General features: G+C 36.6%; 2 protein-coding genes across 3 annotated transcripts; one reads left to right on the top strand and one right to left on the bottom strand.

Moving 5' to 3' along the window:
* Nucleotides 1-226: 226 nt before the first annotated feature.
* Nucleotides 227-3,255, bottom strand: LOC104719698 (uncharacterized). Its single transcript, XM_010437662.3, has 9 exons — nt 2,930-3,255; nt 2,541-2,844; nt 2,223-2,447; nt 1,878-2,125; nt 1,556-1,782; nt 1,288-1,413; nt 990-1,175; nt 759-896; nt 227-663 (listed from the first exon to the last, which is right to left on the bottom strand). The coding sequence occupies exons 1-9, from the start codon at nt 3,069-3,071 to the stop codon at nt 355-357; spliced, it is 1,905 nt and encodes a 634-aa protein (XP_010435964.1). The 5' UTR covers nt 3,072-3,255; the 3' UTR covers nt 227-354.
* Nucleotides 3,256-12,929: 9,674 nt separating this feature from the next.
* LOC104719700 (thioredoxin H2-like) lies at nt 12,930-14,201 on the top strand. 2 transcript variants are annotated; one of them, XR_015568780.1, is made up of 4 exons: nt 12,930-13,155; nt 13,249-13,371; nt 13,837-14,026; nt 14,136-14,201. XR_015568780.1 is itself a non-coding variant. In XM_087469650.1 (3 exons), exons 1-3 carry the CDS (start codon nt 13,018-13,020, stop codon nt 13,966-13,968), a joined length of 393 nt encoding a protein of 130 aa, XP_087325776.1. In that variant the 5' UTR covers nt 12,930-13,017; the 3' UTR covers nt 13,969-14,201. The 2 variants fall into 2 exon arrangements, 1 of the variants encoding a protein (XP_087325776.1); XM_087469650.1 differs by having other exon boundaries at nt 13,837-14,201.
* The last annotated feature ends 1,501 nt before the right edge of the window (nt 14,202-15,702 follow it).

Raw genomic sequence — 15,702 nt, 5'->3', positions numbered from 1 at the left:
GAAGGTGATGAACGTTTCTTGGATGGATGCTCGTATTCCCAGTAAAGCTTACGAAGATTATATCAAGGATCTGCGTGATAAGAAGTGAACTATGTATGAGTTTTTGATTAATCATGATGATTTTATATATTGTAAAACTATGAATACGTTTCCAATGAATGATCTGTTATATAATATTGCTATTTCACTCTTGTTTTATGTTGTAATAGTGGGAAGCTATAAAACATGGCTTTAATCGGCTAACTTCATGTACTTTTTTTTTTTAATGTGGCTTGACGATCGTACAAAACAGAGCACATAACTAGAGAACAGAACATAAAAGATTAAAAGAAACTGCTTCACTTCTAATAGGTTCTAGAGTGAGACAGTCCGTTTGTCTGAGGTGGTTCTTTGCACTACTCGACCACTCGAGCGGTTTCCGCTTCCACCACCACCTGTACCAGATGGTCCACGAGGAATAACACGCTGTATGATTCGGATAGGAGTCCCTCCTAAATCAAAGTCTTCCTTCAATGATCTAGTCAGGAACCTTATGTCGCTTTCCAATAACTGCGTTTTACCGCTCACAAACGCTACAAAAGTCGGTGGTCGAGCTTTCACTTGAGTAAAAAACTTGATCTTTGGCTGCGAAGCTGTGTCTTTCCAAGAATGTCGGCTCATAACCTAACTCAACACACAGAACAAATGATTAAGCAAGTAATGATTATGTCACATTAATTGTATATATTACTATAGTCTGATTCATTTACAGTACAAACCTTACGCAACCAGCGATTGAGGCGGCCTGTGGAAAGTCTTGAACACCATCTCTTGTACGTGTCAGTGACTTCTTTCATCACTTCCATACGTCCTCTTCCCTCTAATGCAGAGATAAACACGACTGGTATTCCAGTTATCTGCAACCAAGTATTATGTTTCCGTCACCGGAAATCAGAAGAATGACAAGGATGTAACAAGAATTAACAAAGTTGCTATTTTTACTATATTACCTGAGGAATAACTGTCTGTATTTCAATGGGAACAGCTTCTTTGATCTTCTTGTACATCTCAGAGTTCTCTTTCCCTCTTAGACGATCCATTTTGTTAACGATGACGACTAGACCACGTCCTTCTTCTACAGCACGTCTAGCTATAACTACTTCTGAATGTGTCATACTACATCTAGCTTTTATGATCTGGAGATTGCAAATACAAAACATACGGTGAGCAAACTCTTTATTTCCTTTCTCTGTTTTCACAGTTGTGCAAAAAAAAACATGAATCACGAGAGTATATATGTATACAAACCTCTTCGGCATCAAGAACTAAAGCGATAACATGTGCCCGCATAAGACTTTTTCTCGATTGCATGATGCTCAAAGATGCTGGTCCTTTGTCTCGCTCTGTTCTCTCCAACCAACCAGCAGTGTCAACCTTAACAAATAACCGGCATAAACATCAAACAAAGTGAAAAAAATGAAACGCTGGTTCAGTTTTTTTATGTTTAACGTTAAGAGAACAATAGATAGATAGTGTAAGAGAAGTAGAAGAAAAAAAGCCAGAATTCTTAACTTACCAGATAGACTGTCCTACCCTGAAACTCAAACTGAACTCTCACAGCATCTCTAGTGAGACCAGCTTCTGGACCCACCAACACACGCTCTTCTTCCAGTAATGCATTAAGAAGTGTGGACTTCCCAACATTAGGCTTACCCACAATAGCTAACTGCAATGGCAACTTGGACTCATCGATTTCATCAGAGAGATTTTCATCGCTCAGAACATCGTCTTGACTGCACATATCTAATATAAGACTGTTGAGGTTCAGTAAAGAGATAAATCAAGGAAGCAGCTTCTGGTATGATTGTCTTGATACGGGTATAGATTGGTTTTATTACCGTTTAGCCTTTCAACCATGTAATCCTCTAGTAGAGGACGGAGAACTTCATAAAGTGTAGTCATACCAAGTCCAGTCTCAGCTGAAATAGCAATAGGCTCACCAAAACCTAATGCAAGGGCCTCTGAAGCAACTTCATCAAGAGAGCCAATTGATTCAGATTTATTCATAACTACTATGGGCTTAATCTGTGGAGCATGCTTTCTTAACCATTTCCCAACCTCTAAATCCAATGGATGCAACCCAGCCCTACAAAAACATTAACAAGACAACGATTTATAGGGAAACAAAAACACTAGCATCAAATTAGTTTGTTGTTACCACTAACTAGGATTTAAAGTCTCACCTCACGTCGATAATAAGAACCGCAAACTGAGTCCTTGCAAGCACATTAGCTGTCATTGCTGTGGTTCTACCAAGAATAGTACCCGAAGAAACCTCAGTCTCTATACCAGCAGAATCCAAAACATTAAACCTCAAATCACCTAATTTTGCAACCCCTTCTCTTATATCTCTTGTAACATGATCATCTGGAGTGTTGTAAACAAGAGCTTCCCTCCTCCGAATCAATCTGGACAACAACACAATTAGCTTTAAATCCATTACAACGTAATAACCCCAAAACTTTACAAAAAAAAAAAAAAAAACTAATCTTGAAACTAACCGGTTATACAAGGCAGACTTCCCAACATTTGGCCGTCCCATAAGCATCACAGTAGGTAGCAGATTCACATCAAATTTGGTGAAATCAATTGGTTTCTTGTAAACAACCTTTGGCTTCTTATCAACAAGTTTCTCACAGGAAGCCTCACCATCATCAAAATTTGATTCATCAGAACCAAGATTTGAAACCGAGGCAAACCCATTTGTGGGTCGAACTAAGCAAGCAAGATTCAAGTCTGTGATCAAATTACCAAAAATCCTATAACTATTCTGATGAATTACATGTCTAGCAATTGAGCTGAACCCTGAAGGAGAAACACAAGTGAAAGATTTGAGATTTGAGAGTTTGTCATATATGCAGAAAAATTGAAAGAAATGAGATTTACATACCTAAAGATGAAAAATTGAAGCAATTGGGAGCAATGATCTGATCTCGGGAATGAAATTGCTGAGAAAAGACACATCTCTGGTAAAACCCACAAGTGAATTGATTCTTCCGAGCTGAGATTGCTCGAACCACTGATTGAGACATTGCAGATGACAGATTCCACTTTAAGGGTATTCGAAGCTTTGCATTTGTGTATAGAGAGAGGGAGAGAGAGTGAAATCAAAGGTGTTTAAAACCCTAAACCCTCGTTCACCGGTGAGAGATGGTAACTCTGCCGTTGTTGACTCATGCCGATTTGTCGACGTGAGTGATAATGTGTACATACGATATGACGTCGTTTTCAACATTAGGTTTGGTTTTCCCTGGGATAAACCGAACCGAAATCACCAAATCGAACCGAACCGAGATTTATGGGCTTCGGTTCGGGTTCGGTTATTAGAGCAGAACCGGCAGCTTGAAGAAATTAATTCGGTTGTAACTCAAATCTTGACAAATATCAAGAATAGGACAACAATTTGCAGATATTTCAGAAAAATATATACTATAATTATTTTAGGACGGTTGCATCATTTTTTGTTCACTATATATTGTTGTTACTTATATATCTATATTTACCATCCTAAAAAAACTCTAGAAGATCAGGTTGTGTTAATTTTCTTTAATATAATTTTCACTTATAAATATTTTTAGAAATATTTGAAAAATATTTAGGATGATCATGTCTCTTTACTTTTTCACTTAGGAGATTTGTGTCCTTTATCACACTTAAAATACTTTTTTTTTACAATATTAGAATCTAGAAGGTAAGGTAGAAAAATAACACTCGTAATTCCATTTGATTTTAATTGTTTACCATCCTAAAAATATTTTTGTTTTAATTTTAATTTTTTTTTAATCGAGATTTGTGTTTTTATGATTTTAATTTATTTGGTTTTATTCTCGGAAAACTTAAAAAGTAAAATTAATTATTGAGTATATCAAGGTGTGTCCATATAACTAAATATATATATTTTAATAAACTCCATTAATTCTTCAACTTGATTTTTGTTTACTTACATTAAAAACAATTTCGATTTGGATCATATGAACTGATACCTACATAATTTGATCCAAGATTCATCAAAATGAAAATTGTGTACAAACTTATCCTTTCATTCTCAACAAACTTATTTTAAAGTGTTTTCTCCTAAAATTTTCAAACTTTTTTCCAAAACTTTTGAATGTTATACAACAAAATGCAAGTTGGTACCTTTAAAATTCACACTGATCTTTACATTTCTTGATTCTTCTCTAATCTTTATACAAAAATCGATTCAAACTCATTCTTTTATTCAAACCAAAACAAATGTGAACTTCATCAAATATATTCATCTTTATTTCCTCCAAGGTTATGTTTTTCTTAGATTTTTTTCATAAATGATTCAATTTTGAGGGATGTGATTTAGAAATGACTATGAAAATAGTGACTATCACTTTTAAGTGTTGATTTTCCATTTGTTTCAAAAAAGTTCATATATGATTTTGCTTTATGGACACACCTTGATATTTGCACTTGCTGAAAATATAATTTGTATATTGAAAACTCTTGTTGATCAAAAAAGGTGGTTGATAAAATTATTTTTCTTCTCAAAGATTGTCATATCTCTTTCAAATAACATTTTTTTTTATGTACAACTTTCAAGATAGGTATCCTTTTTACTATTTTATATTTATTTATGCGCTCTTCAAATCTTAATCAATATCCAAGAGGAGGCATTATTCAAAAAAATAAAATTATTTATTTATTTTAGGAGAAAATAAAATTATTCAAATCACGCTTCTTTTACAAAATACAAAGTTGATTTTTTCGAATACCTTCCAAGAACGAATTGATTCTTCCGAGTTTGAAGCAGAGACTTAGACACATTGATGGACCATTGTCAGGGTCTGTTCTCTCTAAGTCCAACGAGCCAGCAGCTCCAACCTTTTGAAATAAAACATAACTAGCATAAACAGCAAACAAAACTGCAATTTTGTCCCAATTTTTATGTCTCATTTACATTGTTATATATGAAAATGAGAATGATTGTGGTAAGAAAAGTAGGAAACATACCGGATTAAGAGTCTTACCTTGAAAATCATCTGGTTGTGTGATCGTAGTGGAGCGGTGGCTTGATTCATAATTATGAGATCCAAGGGCTCCTTATCCACAAATTTCTCACGACAATAATCTCCGGATGACGACCTTCTCAGTCATTTCCACCGCTGGAGATTTGACCTGTAAATGGAAAGGAAATCAATTTCTGGAAAGAAAAAAAAATTGGATTGTAGTCTCTATCTCTCCCATGTAGTTGAAACGAAGATTCTTCACGTAAGAGAGCATTTTGTGCAATCAACCTTATCTTTGGTGGCCGGAGAGTTCGCCAAATTTTTTCCCCTCGTTTTTTTTTGTCTCTCCAACAACAAGGGTTTTGTTTCTCCAAAGCTTTTTGTCCAGAGGGTTTTTGTTTCTCTTATGTAAACCCATTTATTTTTTGTTTTTTTTGTTTATCGTAAAAGCGTTATTACTCATTTCTCTAATCTCCATGATTCTCTTATCTCCATTAAAACTTCTCCCCACTAGTACTTAATTCTTCCTAATTGTCATGGATTAGTGATGGAGAATAAATTTGCTTGGGCTTCACGTTATCATGCACCTTAAAATTTAATTATATATTTTTATTTTATTTTTGAGTATATTATTTTTTGAGAAAAAATATAAAACAATGAGAGATGTTTTGGACTAAGTTTTTAAATAAAAATATAAAATATAAAGTAAATTTCATTTATGATTTTGCTTTATGTAAAAAATGAGAGGATTATTTACAGTCTCTCAAAATACAATTTCTATATTGAAAACTATTGTTGATCGAAAGTTAAAAAGGCGGTTGAGAATTTTTTTTTTCTCAAAGATTGTCATCTTTCTTCCAAATAACTTTTTTTTTGATGTACTACTTTCAAGATAGGTATCCTTTTTCCTTTTTCTATTTTTATTTATATTTTTTTGCGCTATTCAAATCTCAATCAATATCCACGAGGAGAAATTATTAAAAAAAACAAATTATTTAGTTATTTTAGGAGAAAATAAAATTATTCAACAAAAATTATTCAAATCATGCTTCTTTTACAAAATACAAAATCGATTTTTCTAGTTGCTTGTGTAACACTTAAAACATATAACTTAATATATCATCATTTGAATACAAGACTCCAAAGAAAATGTGATCAATCACAATTAAAGACTCCAACCCCATTAAACACAAACACACACTTGCTTACAATTTATTTCTAAAATCGATTCAAACTCATTTTTTAATTAGACCAAAACAAATGTAATCTTCATTAATTATTTGCATCTTAATTTTCTCAAAGTAATATCTTCCATAATCATTCGATTCTGAGGTGATATGTTTGATTTAATTAGAAAGGAATATGAAAGTAATGATTTTCATTTTTAAGTTTTGAGTTTCCATATGTTTTGAAATTGTTAATTATGGTTTTGTTTTACGTAAAAAATGAGAGAGAATTATATGCAATTGTTGGAGACACAAATTATATATGAAAAAGTACTGTTGATGAGTTTTATAGATCATTTTCATCATCTTCAGATACCTTTTTGTTTTTTCCATATACTACTTCCACGATAAATATTCTTTGAATTATTTCTTATTATTATTTATAGATATTTATTTGCTATACAAATCTTAATATCAATTTTCAAAAAAATTATTCAAAAATGTAAAACATACTCAAGGAAAAGTTATACTTGCTCTTGTCCAGTTATGGTGATGGTATTAACACATTGTCTTCCCTTTGTCATTTTGATTTGGAAGCATTAAATTAACCACATAATTAGTAAGATGATAATGGTACCAAAAAATGATCTATTTGCTTGGTCTACTTATTGCAAATCACATGGGGATGTATAAAAACAATTGCTTGAGCAATATCTTAAATTCAGCATTTTTGCAGCTTTTTGCAGAATTTTTGCAGCATTGTTGCTGGATTTGTGTGTATCAAAAATGTTAATATCTGGTAAATATTAAAATCAGTAGGAGAGATATTTGAAGTCAATACCTTTGTGGTTCACGCTCTCTGACGTGCCTCCATCTCTGTTCACAAACAAGGGCCTGCAGTTCCTGGCTAGTGTTGTTGGTAAACCGATTCGGTTACATCCGAAAACAGACGCCTGTACTAGTTTTGATGTTGCTCAGATTCTGGTTGAAGCAAACTTAACAAAGACTCTACCAAGTGATTTTGTTTTCATGGGGGAGGAAGAGGGAGAACTTGATGCAGTTATCAAATATTCTTACCCATGGCTGCCGCCAAAGTGTAAAATTTGTGGGAAGTGGGGTCATTTAAAGGCAACCTGTTTAGCAAGCTCTAACACTCTACCAGTGGCTAATATTTCTAATCCTGCATTACCTGCAATTGTTCAAGAATCAGAGAGGGTACATCTAAAGCATCACATGTTGTTACCTCTCCTGAAGATGTTAGTGAACTACCAGATACTACTACTGTCGGAGTGGAGCTCCCCAAGGTTGACGAGGGGGAATGGCAAACTCCGAAGTCTGTTAGAAGTCCTGGGAAACAAAGAGAAACTGAGGGTAAGAAAGAAAGTGCTTCTCTTTTGTCTAACACGTTCTCCGCCCTTGGCGGTAAGGGGGAATCTGTTGAGGAAGCTGTTGAGGATGACATGGAGTCACGTCATGATGACCCTGCCTCACATTCAGGTGAAGTTGCAGGCGATTTTTCCCTGCCACAGAAACAGTTGGAGGTATCTCTTATCCCATCGCTTCGTCCGTCTCTGCCTCGTGGGTCTAAAACAGCACATAAGCTCATATCAAATCCTTCTACTCAGCCTCCTAGTCTCTTGCCTAGGGATCAGAATAAAAGGACCTCTTCTAAGGATTCCTAATGTCTGGGTTCTTTTGGAATGTTCGCGGATTAAACAGAACTTCAAAACATTCTGTTATCAAGAAGTGGATTGATGATCAGAACTTTCAGTTTGTTGGTTTTATTGAGACTAGGGTGAAGGAGCGTAAGGCTCAGTGGTTAGGTGTGAAGTTGTTTTGAGACTGGTCGTTATTGTCGAATTATAAGCATAATGCTCGGGGGCGTCTTTGGGTGGTATGGCGGCATAATGTGAGGCTTACTCCGGTGTTTAAGAGTAGCCAAATTATAACTTGTCTGGTTAAATTGGAGGGGGAAGAAGAGGAGTTCTTTTGTTCATTTGTCTATGCCTGTAATTTGATGGAGGAAAGGAAAGTCTTGTGGGATGACATACGCTCCCATAGTGACTCCTCGCTTATGCAGGATAAGCCTTGGCTTATGTTTGGAGACTTTAATGACACTTTGGCTGTTGAGGAGCACTCTCGTGGTACAGATGGTTCGGGTGTAATAGAGGGCATGTGAGATTTTCAATCGGCAGTGAACTACTGTTCTTTTGTTGATTTAACCTCTCATGGTACCTTATTTACATGGTGTAATAAAAGGGAGAATGAACTCATTTCCAAAAAGTTGGACCGTGTTTTGGTTAATGAGGCTTGGCTTGATGCATATCCGACTTCGTATAGTGTCTTTGAAGCTGGCGGATGCTCTGATCATTCGCGTTGCAGGATAAACATTCTTAGGCCAGTGGATAACAAGCGACAGCGTAAGCCTTTCAAGTTTGTAAATGCAATGACATGTCTGAGTTCAAAGCGTTGGTTGCAGAGTTTTGGGAAGGCACTGAACCCATTCATATGTCTACATCATCTCTTTTCCGCTTCACTAAGAAACTCAAGGCACTTAAACCGAAGCTTTGTGTTCTGGCACGTGGTAAGATTGACAACTTGGTGGTTAAAACAAGAGCAGCGTATTATAATCTCTGCGAAACAAGCTTCAAATTTATTAAACCCCTCTACATACGCTATGGTGGCAGAAAAAGAGGCATATGATCGTTGGTGTTTTCTTGTTGGTATTGAAGAGAAGTTCTTGAAACAGAAATCAAAACTCCATTGGTTGAAAGTTGGTGATCGCAACAATAAAACTTTTCATCGTGCGGTTCAGACTAGAGTGGCAAAAATATGATCCGAGAGATTCAGACACTTCCGTGAATTTCTTCAGGTCGTGCCTCTGAACTTTGAGGGAGTTACAGTGGAGGAGTTGCAAGACTTATTGCAGTTTCGATGCACATTAGAGGACAAGAACAGTCTTAATTACTAGGCCGGTCTTAACAGAGGAGATTCGCAATGTGTTGTTTTCTATGCCATTGGATAAATCTCCGGGTCCTGATGGCTTTACTATTAAGTTCTTTAAGGCAGCATGGGACATTATTGGTGTGGAATTTGTGATTGTCGTTCAGTCCATTTTTGTGAAAGGTTTTCTACCTAAACGTGCAAATGCTATTATCCTAGCATTGACCCCTAAAAAAGAGGAGTCCAGGGAAATGAAGGATTACCGGCCAATCTCTTGTTGTAATGTGGTTTAAGGTGCTTCTCCCAAAATTCATCGCAGGTAACCAGTCGGCCTTTGTTAAGGATCGTTTACTGATTGAAAACGTCCTGCTTGCTACGGAGTTAGTCAAGGACTATCATAAGGATACTATTTCCAGTCGATGTGCCATTAAAATTGATATCTCCAAGGCTTTCGATTATGTTCAATGGTTGTTTCTTAGAAATGTCCTCTCTGCTTTGGACCTCCCTCCCGTATTTGTGCATTGGTTAATGCTTTGTGTGTCAACAACTTTGTTTTCTGTTCAGGTTAATGGGGAACTTGCCGATTTTTTCCAAAACTCACGGGGGTTAAGACTTGGTTGCTCCCTTTCTCCCTACCTGTTTGTTATAGTGATGGACGTTCTATCCCGGATGTTGGATCGCGCGGCTGGTACACAATTTGGATACCATTCTCATTGTAAACAACTTGGTGTCACTCATTTGAGTTTTGCAGATGATCTCATGGTTCTTTCTGATGATAATATGCGTTCTATAGAGGGTATTGTGGCGGTTTTTGACAGTTTTGCTAAGAAATTGGGATTGAAAATAAGAATGGAGAAGTCTACAATATACTTGTGGGGTGTCCCCGATTCAGCTTGTCAAGAGATTCAAAGCAACTTCCGTTTTTGATGTGAGTCAACTTCCGGTTCGATATCTGGGCCTACCTTTGGTTACCAAATGTCTAACTACTTCAGACTACTCGTCTTTTATTGAGCATATTAAGAAAATAATAGGTTACTGGACACTCGGTTTCTCTCCTTCGTGGGCCGTCTAAATTTGATACACTCAATGCTTTGGAGCTTATGCACTTTCTGGTTGTCTGCATTTCGACTTCCACGCCACTGCATCCTTGAGATAGATAAATTATGCTCTGCTTTCCTATGGTCATGTCCAGAGTTAAACCCTCATAAATCTAAGGTTGCCAGGCTGGATATCTGTAAGCCTAAAAAAGAAGGTGGACTGGGGCTACGGTCTCTAAAGGAGATGAATGATGTATGTTGTTTGAAGTTGGTATGGCGTATCGTTTCGTTGGGGGAGTCTCTGTGGGTCAAATGGGTGAACAATACTTTACTCAAATATAAGAGCTTTTGGTGTGTTAAATCTACCACTGCTGGTTCCTGGATGTGGCGAAAGATCCTAAAGGTCAGACAAGTTGCAGCTACTTTTTTTGCAGAACTGAAGTCCATAATGGGCTTAGTACCTCCTTTTGGTTCGATAACTGGTCGAGTTTGGGAAGGTTGGTTGATGCTATAGGGGACATAGGTATTATTGAAATGGGTATAAATACGCATATGACTGTTGCGGATGCGTGGGGTAGGAGTCACCGAAGGCGTTATCGCCTACAACAATATAACCAGATCGAAGCAGAGCTTCTATTGAAACGTGATCAAGCAGCTTCCAGGGAGGATGTTGTTCTTTGGAGAGGAAAAAATGACAAGTTTCAGCAATGTTTTTCCACTAAAGAAACTTGGCTTCACACTCGGTTCTCATGAGCAGAGGTCTCATGGTATCGATGTGTTTGGTTCACTCACTCTACACCAAAAAACTCCTTGTGTACTTGGTTGGCGTTTCACAACAGGCTCTCCACTGGCGATCGCACTTCACAATGGTCCACATCTGATTCAGGCAACTGTGTTTTCTGCAATATTGCTACTGAAACTCGCAATCACTTATTTTTTTCTTGTAGCTATAGCTCGGAGATTTGGCATGCCATTGCAAAAAATGTATACAAGACGCGCTACTCAACCAACTGGAACTCGATCATTGCCTCAACCTGTAGCAACTGGAGGGATCAAATCACAAGTTATTTAGCTTGCTCTGTTCTACAAGTGGCGATCTACGCCATTTGGCACGAACGAAACGGGCGGAAGCATGGTGACCCTCCGAAGCCATCCTCCCGCTTCATACAGATTATTGATCAACAGATGAAAAACCAACTCCTCGCTATTGGTCTCCTAGGGGATAGATGCTATGACAACGGATTACTCTCTTGGCTAGGGACAAGATATTAATCTCATAATTTATTTAAACTCTGTTTAAAACTATCAAAGCCCTGAAACACAAGTTGTACAAACGTAACGAAACGATCTACTCGATCATTGCCTCAACCTGTAGCAACTGGAGGGATCAAATCACAAGTTATTTAGCTTGCTCTGTTCTACAAGTGACGATCTACACCATTTGGCACGAACGAAACGGGCGGAAGCATGGTGACCCTCCGAAGCCATCCTCCCGCTTCATACAGATTATTGATCAACAGATGAAAAACCAACTCCTCGCTATTGGTCTCCTAGGGGATAGATGCTATGAAAACGGATTACTCTCTTGGCTAGGGACAAGATATTAATCTCATAATTTATTTAAACTCTGTTTAAAACTATCAAAGCCCTGAAACACAAGTTGTACAAACGTATTTTTGTTTTTTGAATATAATTTAACATTGCATTCAAAAAAAAAAATATGAAATTCTCTATTCATCCATATTAACATTTTTAGTACACAGAAATCGAGCAACTGCAAAAATCCAAAACATGTACATAAATCGGTAAATTTCATATCGACTTTTGGTATTACCATTTCGGTTTGGTCTGATTTGGTTTTCCAATATCGGTTTAGTCCGGTTTTTTTTGTTATTTTTCACCTTTAATTTCATGAGTCAACGAAAGTTCCCCACAACTAGGCCTGGGCATTCGGGTATCCGATCGGATTCGGGTTCGGATGTTCGGGTTTTCGGATTTTTGGATGTAGAGATATAAAACCAGATCGCGTATTTTCTAATATCGGGTCGGGTTCGGATCGGGTGTCTTCGGGTTCGGGTAATTTCGGGTTACCCGAAGTCATAAAAAAAAAAAAAATCTGTCTTGAAAAAAAAAAACTTTCTATCTTTCTCTTCTTGTCTCCTTCTTCTTCATCTCTCTTTTTCAACAAAAAAAACCCTAGATTTGTTTATCCATGGCCACTACTTCAAAAATTAAATCCTTCAAATTTCCTACCAAATCTAATATTTATAGATAATTATATGATATAATTCATATTTATCTTCCAACCTCACTCACTCTTTAAACCCCACAAACTATATTTTTTTTTTGTAGATTTGTTTGTCATGTTTCTACTAAAATTGATCTGGGTAATAAAAAAAACAATTATGGGTTCTGTTGATTGAGAAAGAAAAAAATAAATCAATTTTAGAATACATAATTATATATATATATATAAATAATTAACGTTTTCATATTATGACATAAAACTAAGGTGGTTTATGATAAACTTGTAAATACCTAATGTACTGGGTTCAAACCTACTTAGATGCATTTTTGTATTTATTTCGGGTTAGTTCGGATATTCAAATTTTGAAGAAACTAAATCCGATCAGGTATTTAGTACTATCCGAATCTGAACCGAACTATCTATTTCAGGTCGGGTTCGGGTTTCGGATACGGTTAAAATGCCTAGGCCTACCCACAACACAATCAATCGTAGTTGACCAAATAGTTTAACAAAAAACGACACAATGTTTGAATATAAACGACACGATCATTTGATCAAAGAAAACAAAGCGTCGTTCTTAAGCGGAATCAGAGAAAAGAGACGAGAGAATGGGAGGAGTTGTATCATCTCTGTTTGGAAGTGGAGAAGATGCAGGGACTGAATCTGAGCCAAGTCGCCTCCTCAAGTTTAGCTCTTCAGCTCGGTGGCAGCTTCATTACAACGAGATCAAAGAATCGAACAAATTGGTATTGTCTCAGACTCTATTCAGTTTTGGTGTGTAAATCAATCAATTTTAGGATTTTGATTGAGATTTTGGTTTTGTGTGAATTGGTAAAAAGATGGTGGTTGATTTCTCGGCGTCGTGGTGTGGACCATGTAGGATGATTGAGCCTACGATTCATGCCATGGCTGATAAGTTCACTGATGTTGATTTCGTCAAGTTAGATGTTGATGAGCTTCCTGTAAGCATCTCTCTCTATCATAAAGTCTTCATCTTTTTTGTTTTTCTTAAGTGTGCCTTTACATTGAGTGTTGTGATATCTAAGCAATTTTGTGGGAAGACATTAGATAGCTTTTTGGTATTAACTGCAGATCAATGTAATTCTGATACTATAAGATAAGAGTTTGGTGAAATTGGGGGAAAAAGATTCAAACTTGCTGCATCTCTGCCATGGTTTTATGCTGTTACCACCAAAGTTTCAGCTTTCTGTGTCTCTGACATTTGTATGATTGTATCCCTCATTACTATGCTTGATCCATAGTTCACTGTTTTTGGTCCGATATGGATCGGTACAACTGCAAAATCACTAGGATTCTGATATAAGATGGAGAGTTTTGTTGAAGTTAGGTTCAGCCTTTCATGCTTCTGGTTATTTGAATTGTATTGAGAAAATATATAAACTTACTGCATGACTTAATGTTTTCAGGATGTGGCTAAAGAGTTTAATGTGACGGGAATGCCAACCTTTGTGCTGATCAAAAAGGGTAAAGAGGTTGAAAGGATCATTGGAGCCAAAAAGGACGAACTTGAGAGCAAAGTTAGCAAACTCAGGGCATAGTGAGCATTATTTAAAAACCTTCATCAACAACCCATATCTGTAAACTCAATAATATATGGTATGTTGTTGGGAGCGGCTTTGTACTATACTCTGTTGTTTCTGCTGTGTCTTCAAGACTATAAGACCTTTTGTGTGATTCAACAATTGATTTGTAATGATTTGTTCAGATGCTGTAGTCTGGTACAGTGTGGATGATTCTTCAGCTGGTTCACAAGGTTTCTCTTCTACTCTCATTTAGATCACCTGAGCTCGGTATTTGATTGTTGATATAGTTTTACTGAGGAAGAAGAGTGTTGTCGTTGCAAAATATAGTTATAGCAGGTTCAGATGCAAGAGGGTTTTTTTACAGAACACACATTACAGTCGGCCTATATTACTCTGGCACTTGACGGATACTTATGTACATACGCACATTGAAATTTACATATGTGAAGCGAGACGCATGATTTTAGTTGTGTTCCTATCCTCAAACAGTGTACGATTGCTGAATTGTGTTGATGCCAGGACCCTTGAGCTTCACCACTGACTCCACATGTCCTTACACTGTCGACAGCTCCCTCAGTCTGCAGGAAGATGGCAAGCTGAAATCTATGGTCCATCCATGACCCTTTACACAACCTTACATCAAGAAATTCAGTTAAGGTTTAAAATGTAAGGCTTAACGAGCTATTTCGGCGCGTCTCTTTGCATCTTCAGCCAACCGATTGAATACTGCATAATTGTTGTGTTTTGTGAACCCAGTTTCAGGTGGATCAAGGCCATGAAGGGTCCTTTGGGTGTGTGCCCATCTAAGTTCACGCTCTTCTCTCCCGAAATTTCTCTTCCTTGTGAATGCAATCTGCAGCAAGATTCATGATTTCAGCAATAAAATCAAGCGTACCCTTTGTTCAAGATATTTCAGCAATAAAATCAAAGCTAGCTGCAACATAGAACCACTTTGCAAGATGAGCTTCATAGTCTGCCACGATCAGTCCAACTATTATTTGGCATGCAACATACAACTATTATTCAGTCCAGTCCAACCACGTTTGGTCTGGTCGATCTGAGCTGTCATGGACTTCCTTTACGATATGTCTGATCAATGATAAATTGTATCACAATCTCTTAATCAAGTTCAATTCTTTGATTGATTCCATCGTAACTAGCCAAAGGAATACAAACAGAATCCCGAATCTGAGTTAATGGTTTAGCAAACCAACCGGTTTACATAAGCATAATGGATACGAGAGATTAAGAATAAGAGTTGTGTGTGTATTCTTAGCTTGTTTTGTGCGTATACCATCTCGATAAAAACGTAAAAACTAAAATATGATTAAGAACAGCGTTTAGGGTTCATGTTCCAAATTCCAATCTTACGTAGATATCTAGTTTCACAGCCGAGAGAAGGATGAGATTCCTTCAATTGAACGGCGTTTAGAGTTTCGGAACTATGTTCCAATCCAATATAATGATGATGTTAGATTTTTACGGTTTTCTAGTTTAGTATTATTGTTGTATAATTTAAAAATTTCTAATATTTTTAGATCTAATTCAAATTACATATGTAACTAAAACGGGGGTGTATTCATACCATGATTTTGGAGAATTTGATGGGATTTAGGAAATTTATAATTTTGATAGATTTTAGTAAAGTTCATATGCTTTTCTGTAAAATTTTTTCAAATCCCACCTAAAACCATGAGATTTGGATTTCTGTATTTTTAACTAAACAAATCCTCTCAAATCCTTTAGAAT

The sequence above is a fragment of the Camelina sativa genome, chromosome 10, assembly GCF_030686135.1.
Source record: "Camelina sativa cultivar CO46 ecotype springtype chromosome 10, ASM3068613v1".
Classification (NCBI taxonomy): Eukaryota; Viridiplantae; Streptophyta; class Magnoliopsida; order Brassicales; family Brassicaceae; genus Camelina; species Camelina sativa.
Note: the sequence above shows the minus strand (reverse complement) of the source record. Positions and strands in the feature narration are given on the sequence as shown.